We start from the raw sequence: 17,588 nt of genomic DNA on the forward strand, positions 1-17,588 counted from the left end.
CCAATAACCAAGAAAGACAGAAGAAACGGCAGAAAGGACAGTTTTAGACATTTGTGTTTGAGTTAAATATGGACGGGGCTGCCACCCAACGCTGTCACTGTGTGCCCTAATACAGAAAAAAAAAAATGCAGCATACATTTGGAATGCTGTTAAAGGGTTGGCAATGGAAAGGTTACCACGGTGACAGGCCGTTGATATGAACTGTAATGAAGTTGATTAATGTGCAAATTCCCAGAGGCTGCTGTCAGTCCGTATGAGCCGAGCAATAAAACTGAGGAGGTGTGGAAGTGACCTTACCTTGCTTGCAAGGTCTCTGCATAGCGTGAAGATTAAGGTCTATGAAGTCTTTAAGCAGAAGCTCTTCAACTCTTCTCAGTTAATTATCTGAGTGGGTGAAGAGAAGCTAGTAATATTGTAACCAGTTAATTGGGTCTGTGATGAGTTTGAACAAATCTATATATATTTTTCCTACAGCTTTGCCCATTTTCACAAACAAACTTGATTTAAAAAAAATATATATAATTTAAAATTCCATCATAGATCTGAGTCTGTTTGATATTTCTGTTTCAATCGCTGCACATTTAGGGGTATTTTTTCCACAATGTTGATGTTTTTTTTATTTTTAGGAATCGTTTTTGAACTGTTCTAATGTTCTTACTCATTTAGTATATACATACAGGGAGAAACTAATATTGACCATACTTACCTTTATATCGTAAAAGTTTCTGATATATGTGAAAGTTACGCATTCTTTTGTTAAGTAATAAAAATTGTCAATAAGTGTACCACTCCTTACGGATGTTCTATTGGCCCAATAATGCGATCTGGCAAAATTTGGAAAACTTTTTTTTTTAAATACCATTATATTGTGAACCACCCTAATGCATGCTTTAATACATTTTTAGTAATGCTTATTATACTGTCTTTTGGTGTCTTCAATAGCTACACTTATGGTGACTATATAAAGATTTTCTTTTTAATACCAGGTTTCTCTCAAGGCTTTTATCAAGGGGATTGTGTGTCTTATTGGATGAAAGTTGAAGCATTTTTCTTTCCTATCCCCCAAGCTTACAGTATACAGTATACTGCATCTGTGTGAATTGAACATTGCTTTACATACAATGTCAACCAACGTCTCCCAGGACAGCCCATGATCAACCACAAAAGGCCATGTTTATATTCTCTTCACTCATCACTGATGACAAGAAAATTAGCTAACTGGCCAGCTAAGCACATTTTCACAAACAAACTTGATTTAAAAAAAAATAAATAAATATGATTTAAAATTCCATCATAGATCTGAGTCTGGTTGATATTTCTATCATTTCACACTTCAATTCCTCCCATTCATCTATAGATTCTCATAGAAAACTCTCGTACACGTAAATCGTCCTTGACTGTAACCTTCCATCTTGCTCGCTTTCTTTCAGCTAAATAATAGAAGTCCCAAGAGTAACTTTAAGGTATTTGCAACACATACCGCATTTGGCACAACAGTGATGAGTCATCACTCCTTATTGACCCATAGGCTGTTGCTGACAATAGTAATTCATGCCAGTCAATAGGAGATGACCTATCACGGTCAGCCACTGAATTTTAATTATGCATGTATTTTTCTTGTTTAAACTAGGCCTCAGCCCCTGGAGACGATTTGTAGTAAGTGGTATGGTAGGAAAATGAGATTGGAAGAATAAAAAACACAAAATAAAATAAGCTCCTAAGCTAAAATGATTGTATAAATGTGAACCTGTTTTCTGTCAGACCTCCACGGTAACCTCTTACTTTAACAGCACAAACTGAATTGTTTGAATAGTTGCAAGTTTGTTTTCTTCCTTCTGTCTGGAAAGAAAAGAAAAGCAAGATGCTTGTTTAATGCGAAAGTCAAAAAAAGGATAAACCAACCATTTCCTGATAGACCTGCTTTGTCTTCTGTGCAGGAGTTTGTGGCTGCTGTGGGCCTCTGAGACCCAGGTACAAGCGACTAGTGGACAACATCTTCCCAGAGGACCCCAAAGTGAGTGGCACACCTTCTGTATTGAGATAATCTAGCAAATAGCTTGAATATTGAAGTGTTCATAAAAACTCAACAAGAATGTAAGGACCACACTGTACTTAAACACCACAGACATGGACCCCTCTGTCCTTTTAGATGAGATGTAAAGTGATAACTGGGATGATTATAACTCGTTTGGTATCTCGACCCTCGGTAATTGGAACTATTAACATGTACAGTATGTAACCACCTACTCTTTTTTTGCTTTTTCTTACTTCTTCTCCTCACCATCTTCCCTAGGACTTTGAGTTGAAATAGACAGATGCAGTGGGGAATCAAAATGCTTGAGTGGTCAAGACCTTGTCATATTAATTATCACTTGCTGGGAGCCTCAGGGAAGGAAGACACTCTAGGGACAGATGGTTATTAGAGAGCTCTGTCCTCATGCAAAAATATGTCACATATACACATACATTTCCTGGGCTTTTTTGCAATGATATGCCAAAGTACAGAATTACTTTGAAACTTTTCTAAATCTTCAAACTAATGAGACAAACATGAAACATAACTATTCTAATCTTTTGGATCATTTACGATTGGACTTGTCTGAATAATTGGCTAACCAATCAATTAATATATGCTTTCAGTTCTTATGTTTCTGCGCAGTGATCTGTTATATTCAGTCCTTTGTCTTGAAAGCACTCAAAGGTTGGAAATGCTGCTCGCAAGTTTATTTGACTCCATCATCAACGAGTTTGTCAAATGGTTATTTAAAGTTTGGCACATTGTATTATGAGATTTGGAGTCCCATAGAGAAATGCAAAAAAAAGCATTTACTTCATTCTTCGTTTTTTTATGATGTTTCTAGTGCAATGTGCTTCAGGTGTTTCTGTGGAAACCCAAAATATCAATATCTGCCATTGTTTTGGTTTGGTTTAAATCCTTTAAAACACAAGAAATCTTACTCTCACTGTGTTTTTGGTGTCACATTGGCATTTTTGTTTTGCATTTGCTTTGGTTTTTAAAAATAAGAGTAATGAAACCTTGAAAAAAAGGAAATTGAAATGTAATTAACTGTTAAAAAAAATAACTATTCTTCCCCTAATTGAATCAGTCTGAAGAATTTTAGGAAATACATGTGATTTTTATTTTTGGGACTAATTCAGTACTAAAGCCACATAAACCACATAAAATGTTAGTGTTTTTGCCAAAATACCAGTTTTTGGGTCATATCTATTCTAGATATGTGGCAAGTCATTTCCAACCCTTTCTCCTGGATTGTGGTTTCCTGTAGGATGGCCTCAGTAAGTCGGATATGGAGAAACTGACCTTTTATGCTGTGTCAGCCCCAGAAAAGCTGGACAGAATTGGAGCCTATTTGGCTGAGAAGCTGAGCAGAGATGTGGTGCGACATCGCTATGGGTGAGTTTTAATTCATTATCAACAAAACAGACCTTCAATAACCACACTTGGTGAGATACTGATGACATAGACAGTGACATATATACCGCTCGATAAAGACAGTATCTACTTCAAGATAAGTATTAAATATGATTTGCTTGAGAAGAAAGTATTATTCTATAACTTTAGTTATCATTTCAAGCTGCACGGTATTTGCCAGAACTTTTTTGACATTTTTAATGTGGAAATCTCTGAAAACGTTTAGCCTCAATAGGACTTCTAAAGAAATAAAAATAAACTTTGTAAACAACTTGTAAGCTTTCACTTGCCAGTTGATTTTTTTATCCCACTGGCTTTATCTGTCCTGTAAAAAGGACTTTATTACAATGAAAATATCACCTCGTGAAGAGAATTCAATGTCAGCTAGAGCTATACCAGCCTGCTTTCTTTCACGAAATAAAGAATCTATTTATAAACTCCATCATTTTCTTTAAATGGGAAACTTAATTTCTCCTCATAGCTAGTAATTACATTTATTATGCATACAATTATGAGTTAAGAAACAAAACTGATGTCACGTATTCCCTAAAACAGCACCAAATTACAACAGTGATTAGAATATAAAACAGTTAATAAATCTTTAGTTCCCTGAAGCTAAAAAAAAAAACCTGTTCAGTCAAATTGAAATAACCTGTATACAATGTACTGTATGCTATGGTCCATTCTATCCCTTTAACCTCGAGCTGCTTTTGATGAAGATGGAGCATACAGATACAAATCAACAGTCCTACCATAACCTCATTATTGTGTGAAACATGCTCGTGTTCACTCAATCACAGATGTACCATCTGGTTTCAGAAGGATGGTGTAAAGTAGAAAAAAGTTTCTTGCAGTCTTTTTTAAAAAGTAAAATACCCATATCTTGTATTTCTTTATTTTAAATAGAAATGCACTAAAGCCAATTTTAGATGTTTTTTTTAATTTTTATTTAAAGACTCCAGCCCTTTTGCACACATACAGAGCTGTATAAATATGCAGTATGTTTATAAAAGGGCCATCTTCAAACAGTATGTTCTGTAAAATAGTGTTGATTTTAATTTTTGGTTTGTTGAACTCCCAGAAAAAACTTGCCATGTTTGATTTAGAAGGTGCTAATTAAGTAGACGCTTTAGATGTTAAAAAAAAAAAAAAAAAAAGTCATAGTTCCTCATTAACACTCCCTTTTATTAGTTTCTACTCAGTCATTAAATGTCAACTGTTTGGAAGTAGACTTAGTTTGAAATGCTCAAAGGTCTCAAAATGACTTTTCTTATAGAAAGGTTGATGAAGTGCAGTTATTTTTAGAGTAGGTCAGGCTTTTACAAACATCTGAAGACAGATTGCAGTGAAGCAATCATCAGTTCTGGAAAAAAAGAGAAAAGAAACTCCTACAACTCTGTCATTTTAGCTGTGAACTAAAAGTGAACCCCTGTCAGATTTAGTTGAAAAGGAGGATTTCTAAATCACTCAAATCTGTGATTATTTATCTCAAATGTTACAGAAATATGTATAAACTTTCAAATGGAATGTTGCCTTGTTACCATTTCCTCATTGCAGAATGTTGAAATGACTTAAAAGTCCCATGTCATGTTATTTTTCACCATTTCCATTTGTCCTAAGAACCCCAAAAACATAGTATTTGAGGTTTATTTTCCCAAACTTGCCTGTTTTCCAGAGTTTTAGCCTCTGAAATGTCACTTTCTGAGCAACTCTACACAAACAGGCTGATTTGCATCCTGCTTATGCATATTCATGAGTGGGCGTGTCTATAGATGGGGCACTGACTTCCTCCTCGCCGCACAGTGACGTAGGGCCAGAGGCCGGCTCGCCCTGTGTGGGGGCGGGGCGTTCACCTGTACATACATAGACTGTAGAAAATACATACATAGCACTGTGCAAAGGACGCTGAAATGCTCTCCTTAGTGGGCGTGCCTGTTTACATGTCAGTCACGGCAGAGAGCGTCCTGGAGGCGCGGCTTCTCCAGCTCAGTGCCGCGTCAAATTTGTCATCAGAGTGGGAACGCGTCATCAAATTGGAGCGAGGTGTTTGGGCTCACCCTGCAGTAAGAAAGGAGCAAATCACCCTCTAACTGATAGAGGGAATCAATAAAAAAACACTTTAAGCATGTGTATGAAGCCCTATTAGCACTTTATGATGTTTAAAGCACAGAAGAGTTGATTTCACATATCATGGGCCCTTTAAATGATTTAAACTAAAGAAAACTTTCTAACAACAGCCAAAGTGTTTTGGTAAAGAATGAGCAGTGTTTAAAAAAAAGACTATTCTCTACTTAGAAACTCTTTGTAAACACAAAGACTGATGATTTCCTCACTATTTGTTGCACAACTGTGGAAAAATATGAAAACTGTTTGCCAGTGTGAATGATGTAACGGTTTGATGAAACGATGGTGATAAATCACACCTACACATGTTATGTGCAGGAATGTGGTGATAGCCATGGAGGCTCTTGACCAGCTGTTGATGGCTTGCCACTCTCAGAGTATAAAGCCTTTTGTGGAGAGTTTCCTGCACATGGTGGCCAAGCTGCTGGAGTCCAGAGAGCCCGACCTGCAGGTGCTGGGAACCAACTCGGTAAGGGTCTCTATAGACAAAGATTATAGAATGGTTTCGACCACCTGGTTCCCCTTTTGCTGACCATCTGAAGCATCTAGTCCTCCAGTGTCTATTCATAAACAGCATCTACTTTTTAACCCTAGAGCACTTTTGACATGTGATTATCGACCGTGCTAATGTATTTACATTGTTTTCATTGTGGGTTCCTCTGTAGCTGTGATGGTTTTGAAAGTTGTGGGTGTTTCCCTCACTTAAAATATGCTTTTTTCTGCTGGCAAAAATTCCATTAGGGGCACATTTTAGAAAAAATATGTCTTGGCTAGGGTTGTCACGATATTAGAATTTTGAACTCGATACCAGTACTCAGAAACTTGATACTCAATACCATTTATGATACCATGGTAGGGCTGGGCGACATGGCCTTTTTTTAATATCTCAATATTTTCAAGCTATGTGTGATATATATCTCCATATTTTGTCCTTGCCTTGAGATGATGCTTTGATGCATACAATTCAATTACAATGGCAATACTCAATACAATATTGATGTTTTCTCTGTGGTGTAATTGGGTATTCCCCTAACTATTATAGCATAGTGTACCTGTTAGTTTCTTTTTTCAGAGGCAAACCCTTAAAATAAGGTAAGTCAGTTAAAGCCACATGCCAAATGTCACACAGGGACATTTATTACCGGAGGTGTAGAGAGCAATATCAAAATTTATAAAACAAGTTATGTGCATTTGTGCACATTTTAAAAACAACGTCAGCTGACCAAAGTGCTGTACATTTTTTTAAATTATTATAATTAACTATCAATTATTTATTTATTATTACTGACAATTGTGAAATAATCAGATACAGAATATATAAACAGTTGCTACTACTAGCACGCGCACAGACACACAAGCTGTACTGAGGACTGTCCCTTTAAGAGCCATGGTCACGTGAGGTCAGAGTTCAGTCGGACCTGCCTTCTTCCTGATCCGTACTGAGTTTATTGTTACTTTTCTGTCACCGTCTCATCTAAAACGTCATATAATCAGTGTTTGAGCTTCCCCTGCTTACAATAAACATTCAATGTGACGGTAACTAGTTATTTTGAGTCCTGTTTATAACGTTATCGACCCGCGGACACCTCCGGATCTCTACAGTGCGCACACACTCACTCCCTCACACACAGTGACATTCTGAACCCAAACCATTTCCAAATAATTAAACCATTCATCTTTTTTTTACTAACTAACCGATCTGTTGCACAGGCCCCGCAGCAGCAGCACTAGCCATGCTGCAGCCGTCAGCTAGTGTTATGATGGGGTAGTGTGTTCAGCTGCAGCTGCAGCTGAGGGGAGGGGCTGCACGTGTGTCTGTCTGTGTCTGCAGCAGTGAATAAAGTTGTGTCAATTGAAACAGGCGAGGGGTAAAAAAAAACTGGAGATGAACCATAAATATTAAGAGATGAACGCGGCGCTGTTGGTATCGATACTTTAGCAAGTGTCATTTTTGTTGGTAATAAAATGGCTATTTACAATTCTCTGTGAACCTGCAAAGCTTGCAAATAATAGTATTTGAGAAGTGTATCCATATAATTTATATTAGTGAACACACAGTACAAAGTGTTGCTTTTACTCTGTGAGTCATGAGCTTTTCCTCCCAAAGTACCACAGGTTCCAAGTTAATTTAGCTTTTATTCGGGCCATGTATCGTATCCTGATAAAGACTCGTCATTATTAGCCCCTATAAGCTACCAGTAAATGTCACTTCTATGTATACATCTTCTAAAGGTGAAGCCAAAGTTTTTCTTTTTTCTCCCTGTCATGATATCTTCTATTTTAAACATCAGGTCCTTGCCTTTGTCGGCAGTTAATCTGAGCAGGAAACTGAGCTGTCGTTTTGGATGTGAAAAGCTCTGCATTATTTATGTGTGGTATTTAGACTTTGACAGAGAAGGAGAGCAAATGCAAAGGCGGGTGTGAAGGCGGGCTTGTTGTGGAGCTGCACGGGCTGCCTTTAGGTGCTAATTAAAATTTACTCATCTCAGCGTCTACAAAAGCCGCGGCGCTATGCTTCACGTCGTAGTTTGGTTTATTGCGTTAGCCGAGTAAAATAAAGCTGCCCCGTTTGTCCGGCTCTTACTTTACAGTTTAATGAGTTTGTTTAAGATGTGGGGAGAATACCACCGGCACTGAACAAATAAATCCAATTTGGCTGGAAAAAAAATGTTTAAAATCATGAAAGAACAACAAGTGTAGCCAGAGCAGAAGGAGTAAAAAGCTTTAAACTGTGGCAGGAAGTTTTCAAAATTAAATACCATAACAGTACAATAACAAATGCATTCAGCTTTTAAAACTATTTTTTCTTTTTGTTTCTTTTTCTTTGTTTCTTTTTTTTTTGCAGCCTACTACAAATGGTAAAGTGTTTGTGGACCAACGTTTTGTTACATAATCACAGATTTTTATTCCAGTTTTATTTAGAATTTTATCTTATTTCAATTTATTTGAATAGAAAACACTTTGGGAAAGAGTTTGCTAAACTCATTCAATTACCAAATGTATTTTCATTTGATTTCACGCCACAAGCATCTTGCTCTTTTCTTTGTCACTGTTTTCACAGCCATCCTTGTTTTTTGTTGTTGTTTTTTTGATGGCTGTCATCCTTTGTTATTCCAAAGCCATACTGCATCTCTGTGTGCTCACTTCTCAAATATTCAGTGTGATATTTGGGGCTGGAGGAGGTGTCAAATAACAGTCAATATTAAATGATACATGTAGCTTTCTAGTGTCGACCTAATGAACTGGGATGTTTTTTTGTTTTTTTTATCCTTCTTCTCCTCAATGTTCTCATGGATTCATTGTGAGTACAGACATAAGGTGGATGAAAATCCTTGTCGGGTTAAAGAAAATGGTCGGTTTTATTTGACACTAGGATAGAATAAACAGCATGGAGTTTGCACCATCTATTAACTATTGCAGATTTTTCACTAGAACTTGTTTTTGTTTGGTTGTCGCTAGCTACCACTTAGCTTGTAATCCACCATCTATCTAAAACCAATTCTTATAGTAAATTGTGTTTGTTTAAAACTTTTCTCTGATAAAAATGCGACCCCGTTGTTTCAATGTATCTGTGTCGATAAAGGTTCTGGTGAACTTTATCAGCATTTGGTGATAAAATATTAGTTTTTAGCATTTTCTTTGCAGCACAGATTTAAATAAGCAACAGACAAACTAAAATCCTCCTGTAACTGCTGTAGAATTTAAATGTAGCACATGTTTTTGGATCATTAACTGACTAAATTAAACCGTGTAGATCTGAGCAACTTGTATCACACCAGGGGCCACAAAAATGTGATTGTCTGGTCTGGGGGCCACATGTATCAACATTCATGTCAGCATTTAAAATAATGACCAATCTGAGCATTAATGCAGGAAGTGTTTTATTGTTGTGGTTGTTTGAGAGAAAAATATGCAAATTGACTCTAAAATTACAGTTTGTGTTTTTGTTGTTTTTATATATTTTTGTAATTTTTGTTTATTTCATTTGTCATATTGCCTTTTTCTGTAATTTTTTTATGTTTTTGGAATCATTTGGTGTGTTTTTGTGTGTTTTTGTTGTCATTTTGAATATTTTTCAGGCAATTTTGTAGTCATATTGTGTATTCTTGTTATCATTTTGTGCATTTTTCTGTTATTTTTGTTTATTTTAGTGGTTGTATTAGCTTTTTCTGTAATGTTGTATGTTTTTGGATTCATTTTGTGTCTTTGTTGTCATTTTGTGTCTTTTTGTTGTCGTTTTGTGTATTTTTCAGATAATTTTGTAGTCTTATTGTGTATTCTTATCATCATTTTATGTGTTTTTCTGTTATTTTCCATATTTTTGAAATAATTTTGTGCATTTTTATGCAACTTTGTATGTTTTTTTTTTTTTTTTTTGGGAGTAATTTTATATATTTTACGTAAATGTGAATGTTTTTAAAGTACTTTTTGTAATGGTTACCATTTGTATATTGTTCTGCTATTTTTGTGTGTTTTTGTCATTTTTTGAGTCATTTTGCTTTTGTTTTGTATGTTCATGTTTGGGGCCACATAGAATTAGATCAAGGGCCGAATGTGGCCCTCTGACTGCCAGTTGTCCATGCCCGTGTAAATATTTGGGAGTAATTCACATTTTTGCATCAAATTGTATTGACATTCAAACCCCACATGAACGAAAAATGTTTGTTTTTTGTTTAGGGTTTTTTGGCATAGCTCATTCCCTTGCAACAGCAATTCAGCTTTTCTATTTTTACCCGTTCTTTGTGCAGCTTGTGTAGCGATTTTGTTTAGCTGTGTCTGAATGTCACTGTAATCTCCCGCTGCACTGCTGCCAGTTTGTCTGACAGTCAACTTCATCACAAGAAATTGGCAGACTGCTTTGGTGAGAAGTGTCTCTTCCCCTGCTCCATCTCAAAAGAGAAGACACTCATCCGTACACACAGACTCATAAAGCCACTGAGTCAGAGGCACAGGAGAGTTTATGCAGCTGCTGCTATTTATAGCTGGTGGAGCCAAATCTGACAAAGACAGCGTTGGAAGCTCTGCAACACTTGAACATGTATTGATCGAGGGCAAACCCTTTATCATTCTTTCCGAATACACTTTTTTCAAAAGGTTACATTTAGGCTTTGTTTATGGAATATTAATGGCTGATTTTCACAATTATACATTTACACTTGTATATATCTAGTGAATGAGCAATATGATGACTTTTTGGCCCAAACTTGAATTGAAAAAATGTAAAAAAAAAAAAACAACTCCTCACAAATGAGAGCTGAAGGAGGAAACAACCTCTGTTTCTCAGCTAACTGACCGAGCAGGGCCTCATCATCATCATCATCATCATTACCTGAGTCAGGACTCAGGAGGAAGTAGCCTGATGTTACCTCCACTAATAAACTGCTCACGCCAGGCTTTTTGATAGTTGCCTTCAATGCCACCGTTAACTTTGTGTGAACTTTTCCTGACAACCTGTCAGGAAACGGGGGAATAAGACGTATAACAGAGAGGAGTGCTGCAGTGCTGATTACACTTCAAATGTTGATCCGAGATAACATACTCAAATATGACCTGAAAATTCACACCCACGCCTAAGGAGAATGCTCATCCTGTTGTGAACAGTGTTTGATCTTGCATTAGCAAACAGTCGGCCATATCCTGCTCAACCCCTAAAGCTGACGCTGCTACATTTAAACAATGATAGCCAAGAAAGTCCTGTAATAAATGATGGCATCTCAGTGTTTACGTCTACTTTACCATTTTTGGTGATTTTTGTATTCATATTCCTCTGTTATTTTGTGTATTTTTGTTGTTTTGTGTATTTTTATTATTTTTTTGTGATTTTGAAAATGACAAAAAAATTTAAAAAAAATTGTTTTTTGTTTTCATTTTGATTATTGTCGTTTTATATATTTATTCTGTTATTTTTGTGGGGTTTTTTGTTCTCTTTTTATATTTTGTTGTTTTGTATGTATTTCTTGTATATTTTTGTGTAATTTTGTTGTAATTTTGTGTATTTCTGTTATTGTATGATTTTCTGTTTTTTTCATTTTCCAAATAATTTTTTGCATTTATTATCGGGGCCACACAAAATTAGATGGAGGACTTCCAGTTTCCCATGTCTGATGTGACCAATTTACAGTATTTAATTTCTAGAGTTTTTTGTATTGTGGGAAGAATTGAGTGTACCCGGTATTTATTCATGCTGGCAACATTTTTCTCAGATTTTTCTACTTTCAAAAAGTGAAAATTATATTAATAACTATAAAATGTATTTGAAATTGCTTTCCAAGACACTTTACAGACAAGCTATAATAACAACAATACAGTGATAAAAACAGAAATCTAAATCGGGGAAAAAAAGAACATTTGTAAGAAAAAGTATTTTGAGAAATGATTTGAAAGATGTGTGGTCAGTGCAGTTATGGATATGTGTCTTGGGAGGGAGTTCCAGAGGGTTGTTCATAACTAACGCATTAATTAATCTTTTCGTACATTATTGGGTAATTCCATGTCATTTCACAAATGGCCCACATGCTTTGGTCTCACAAAATTCAGAAATTTTTACCAGTTGTTCCGTGAGTATTCAATATGTACACTGTACATTTTTAATTTGATTGTATGAATACTTTTTGAGATATGGCCAATTTAGTGAGGGGGTACTTGTTGATTTTCTCTCATCCTTTTTTTCTTCCATTTTCAGCCTCCAATGTCTCAGGAACTACATTACACAAGAAACTGAAATGTGGTATAGTAGTACAGCTCCACTCCACTCAAAATATACAAAAATATCTGCGATACATCCTATCTGGTGGACATGCCAGCCCCTCAAATTTTGAAAAAAGTTTGTCGGATTTTGGGGCTGGAACATGTTTGGGCCTTCAGTAAACAACTGAGCATATGCCTCGGCTACCTGTAAGTTGATCATCTTTGCGCTATGTACATAGACTGTTCACATGACTAATGATTAGTCACATATATGCATTGGTTCTTGGGTGACAGGCTCTTGAAATCCCCCCAAAAATACAAGTTTTTTACTATTTTCATTGGCCCATAACTGCATGTGGAAATGTAAAAAAAAAAAATCTGATCTCTGTTGTAATTTATAGTATAAAGATTACTCTTTCTTGGGATAAAAGACAATTTTTCTTTCTGCGACTTCATTTTTATTATAGACCCCAACTTTGAGACTATTTCACCACTCGTAAACATTGAAAATCCTTTATGTGAGGTCATTGTAGCTTGCCTCTGTGTCTTTTTTGAGACCGCAGTGCGCGGGATGTTCTGAAAATGTGTTGAAATGACATGGAATTTGAATTTATTCATTATTTAAAATGGTCAATGCACGTTAATGTACAGACATTCTGAAAATGAGCCAGAGTTAGCCAAAAGAGGATAGTTTTCCTCTGGTGTCCCTGGCCAGATTTTAATAGGCCACCGCAAATGTATTAAGGTATTAAAAATACAGAGAGAATACAACAAATAACAAAATCTGACTGATAAAACAAAGCACCAAGCCAGGACTAAAACTCTTAGAATTGCCACACAGTAAATTACAACAGGAACACAGTTCAAACAAAATAGTTAATCTCTACTTAACACAAGAGAAACAAACGATGTACAAAAATCTAAATAAAATGAAACAAAAGGCTGTCAGTGTGAACATAATAAAGCCATATTTAAGCCATATTCAATTTATTAACATGTTTGCATTTTGTCTTCAGTTAGTCTAAGAAGCAGTGAAGAAATAAACCACAAGCTAACTAATTTCATTATTTGAGTCAATGTACTGAAGATATTATTATACACTTATAGAAAAATGTTGAAATCAGACATATTTCATATTTTTTATAGTATGTGTAAAGGCATGTGTTCTTCACAGTAAGACGGTATTGAGGCGGTGTCACTGTGCTGCAGCTGGAAACAGACCATTCCATCTAAGCTGTTAGCCCTCCAGAGAGAGGTTAGGTACAAAATGGAGGGAAATGATCAAGTAGAATGGGGGATGTTTGTCACAGATGCGCTACAGTACAGTGGCAATTTGTTGCAGTGGACAATAATAGGGTAGCATGAAAAGCTACTTGAGCTGGGGCGACTACACGGAGAGAGCAGAGGGCCTCTCCAGAGGACACTACATGCTTATTTGAAAGGGATAAAATTATAGGCTGGGAAGAATGGAGCAGCTCTGTGATGGATAATGGTATTGTCACTGTTGCTTTCAGAGTGCTGCGTTTCCATCCATTCACAGTTTTAAACCATTACAGAAGTCATATTCATTAAAGTAATGGGCAGGGTTATTTTAATTCAAATTAAAATAACCATGCCTTTTGTTTTTGTGTGTGTGTGTAATATAAGCCATAAAAGCAATAAATGGGTGCATGTTGAAAGAATGTGCTCTTTTTAAGCCTTTAAAATGTTTGTCCGGTGGTCATTTAACCAACCTCGTCCGTATCCAGTGCTGCTGCTTTAACTGTTGACTTAAATGAGTAACTTAACATGGTGTGAAACCATGAAACATTTTCAAGTCTTTTAATTTACTAAAAACAACATGTCATCTTTCTGTGCTGACACATTTGTAGTTATTAGTTAACCATTGCATTCTTCTTTCCTGTCTTTTTTGTAGTTTGTGAAATTTGCCAACATAGAGGAAGACACACCATCCTACCATCGGCGTTATGAGTTCTTTGTTTCCCAGTTCAGTGCCATGTGCCACTCCACACATGAAGATTCTGAGACCAGAACCAGGTACTGTCTATTAAACTATTAATACTACTACTACTACTACTATTAAAGCCTCTAACTAGGGGTGTTGAAAAAAATTGATTTGGCGATATTTCGCAATATTATGTCGCGCGATTCTCAGATTGATTCTAAATACATCCATATCAAATTTTTTACATTAGAAAAAAATGAATATATATATATATATATATATATATTTTTTTTTTTTTTTTAACCTTTATTTAACCAGGAAAGTCACTGCAGGAGACATTGCAACTACACAAAGAAATGAGCTGAAACCTGGGCATGTTGACCAGCTTGTGTTTTTTCAATAAAATCTAAAAAGAAGTAAGTAAGTAAGTACCTATTACTACTACTACTATTAATTACTGTTTATGCTTCTAACTAGTTTTTAAATGAACAGGAGACACACAATCATAGGCGTTGCCAGGCAACACTCTGTACTTTTCTAACTCAAATGCATTTCTAACCAACAGAGGTCATGCATACTAGCAAATTATTGTTATATGATCTAGAATAAAATCTGTTCCGTGGCACCTACTGCATATAAATGATAGTTTTGTATAACTGTGTGGAATTCATTACTTTTATTCTTTGACTTTGACTTAAACATGTAATACATTAGACAGTTTCAAAGATCATTGTAGCATCAAGCAATACTTGAACACCTAAATGTGTCGTCTACTTTCCATATACAGTACATCACATTCAGTGCAGCAGCTGGAACCTCTGGAGGTGTTAGATTTGTCCATCAAAATACTACATTCACTCTATTTGTATGCAAAGAGTGTACACTGGGTGCAGGTTAGTGCTTGTTTTGGGGTGCTCAGCATGACGAGCTGAGGGATGCTAGGATGGTACAACATGGTCATTTCATTATTTAATTCAGTTTGGGTTGACTGGAAGTGGAAAATAATTCCCAGATAGTTTTCCTGGCAGTTTCCTGGTGGATTTGTGCCTCCAGCAGGTTTAGTAGCTCCAGTTTGGTGTTTTCTTCCTCTCACAGTTTTTTTGGTGTCAAACAATAGAAACAGGTAATGGTCAAGCCAACAATGGTGATTGGTTCTGACTCCTGAGGCCAAGTTCTGCTCTGCGAAATTCAAAGAACTGGACAGAGTATTGACTGTGTTTGCTATCACTGTTGGAATGAGGCAAGTACAGAATTCTAAACAGAAGTTTAGAGTAACAGAGTAAAAGCAGAAAATATAGCTAAAAGGTTTTTAGGAATTATCTTGTTTTTACACAATACTTTAAGAAAAAGCCTCTTTTTTTTTTTTTTTACTTTTTTCACTTCAAAATTCCTTGATTTTGTGACAGTTTTTTTGGCAATTTTGCAAGAAATTTCAGGACTTTAGAAATGACTGCAGTCATGTGATTTATGCATGGGGAAATTCCAAGCCCCTGCAAATACTATGGGGGTACATTGAGCTTGGAGGGACAGATGTATCTGCAACAGAATAATATTATACTTCATTTACATATTGATTTAAGTCATGTCTTGCCTGTCATTTTCACTTGCTCTTGAGGGCCTCTCTCTCTCTCTCTCTCTCTCTCTCTCTCTCTCTGTCTCTCCCTCTCTCTCTCTCTCTCTCTCTTTCTCTTTCTCTTTCTCTTTTTGTCTCTCTCTCTCTCTCTTTCTCTTTCTCTTTTTGTCTCTCTCTCTTTCTCTTTTTGTCTCTCTCTCTCTCTCTCTCTTTCTCTTTCTCTTTCTGTCTCTCACAAGTACCTCCTCATTTGAGAAACACTGCTGCAAAGGGTCGGATTTTGGTCCCCGGGCCTGGGCTTTGACACTAATTGAACAATCTTGTTTTTTTTTTTTAAAAAAAAAAGCAATAAAACGAAAAAAAAAAGTTGCATTTTCTTTTGTTAAAACATTTTTTTTTCAGCAAATTCTGCAAAGTGCTCATTACTTATTTTAACTTAAAAATTTGTCAGTCTGATCTGTTTCTAAATTATTTTGGAGATCAAAAAGTATATTAGATGGTTCTCTTTTTTAAATCACCACATTTTTTTTCTTTACGGTATTTTTTTTGACAGGATTCGTGTTGCTGGGATTAAAGGTCTTCAAGGAGTGGTGAGGAAGACTGTGAACGACGAGCTGCAGGCCATCATCTGGGAGCCGCAGCACATGGACAAACTCATCCCGTCTATGTTGTTCAACATGCAGGACAGCGAAAACCTGGACAGGTACTGCACTCACATGTGCACGGCCCCGCTGTGAATCATTTTGGGATGGGAAGAAAAATATTCATAAGTATATCCACAGTTTTTCATATTTTCACGTGTATTTCAGATCCACAAATACATCCACGATTTTCCCGCGTTTTTTTCAATCCACAAATGTATTTTCCATTTACATGTGTTACATTGTGGATTGTGTAAAGTGCGTTTGTGGATTGGCCATTACGTGCATTTATTTTTTAGGTAAACGCAACACAGTTTTGCTCAGATTCACGCACACAAAGGTCCTGATCCACATGTGTGGAAAGCACCACCCCTCCACTAGGGGGCAGTATTGAAGTCTCTGCTAAAGATTTATTCAATTTTCCCTCAAGCAGGGTTCTCGCCAGCGCTGTTGAGCGTAGGGGCCCCGACGTTGTAATAACGCTACCCCACGGAGCGATGGCGCCCCCTAGGCTCAGTTTTCAGCGACATTGGGGGGATTTTCTGTTGTATTTTCCTTTTTTAATTGGTACCGTCGTAATAATTGTTGCACACTTTGACACAAAAGGGACTACCAGGTGTGCACGGGTTGCTTTAACTTTTTTTTTTTTTTTGAATAATCGTGAAACATATTAATCGACCGCACCATCTATTTAATACAGGCAATTGGCTCGGATGCTCCCTTCCTGAGGAGCCCTGCAGCCCTTTAGCTGCCCCTGATGCTGCCTGTGTGCAATGCATCTTCTGTTTACGTAACCATAATAACCGTCCACGTATTTAAGCTCCAAAGAGTGCGGACAGTCCGGACTCCGCTGTGCCCACTGGAGGCTCAAACATACCGTCGCCGTGGACATGGTTACCTCGCTGACCTCTCTCTGCTCTCTAGCGTTGACGGAGCCCTCTCATCCCCGGCACGGACTGTCCTCAGTGCGCCCCAACACAGGGACTGGATCGGTGGCGATGTTTGCCACCCCCGACCCGTCTAGAAACAACTGTAACTGCACAGTATAGCACAGTGAATGGAAGCATGTTGATCAGCTCATTTTCTTATACAATAAGACAGCAACAATGATGAGTAGCTGCACGTTTGTCTCCGCACTTACAGTCCCTGGTATTAATAATTCATTGTATTCTTTTATACATCCAC

The 17,588-nt window shown here is 36.7% G+C and overlaps 1 protein-coding gene across 1 annotated transcript in view; it reads left to right on the forward strand.

The window, feature by feature from the left end:
- efr3a (EFR3 homolog A (S. cerevisiae)) overlaps positions 1-17,588 on the forward strand; it is a gene marked incomplete at its 3' end in the record, with an annotated part of 95,472 nt that overhangs the window by 38,616 nt on the left and 39,268 nt on the right. Inside the window, exons 3-7 of the mRNA XM_028473324.1 lie at positions 1,938-2,014; positions 3,288-3,415; positions 5,876-6,026; positions 14,160-14,281; positions 16,316-16,465. Coding sequence (XP_028329125.1) covers positions 1,938-2,014; positions 3,288-3,415; positions 5,876-6,026; positions 14,160-14,281; positions 16,316-16,465 — 628 coding nt within the window. The remainder of the gene's footprint in view (positions 1-1,937; positions 2,015-3,287; positions 3,416-5,875; positions 6,027-14,159; positions 14,282-16,315; positions 16,466-17,588) is intronic.

The sequence above is a fragment of the Gouania willdenowi genome, chromosome 17 (assembly GCF_900634775.1).
Source record: "Gouania willdenowi chromosome 17, fGouWil2.1, whole genome shotgun sequence".
Taxonomy (NCBI): Eukaryota; Metazoa; Chordata; class Actinopteri; order Blenniiformes; family Gobiesocidae; genus Gouania; species Gouania willdenowi.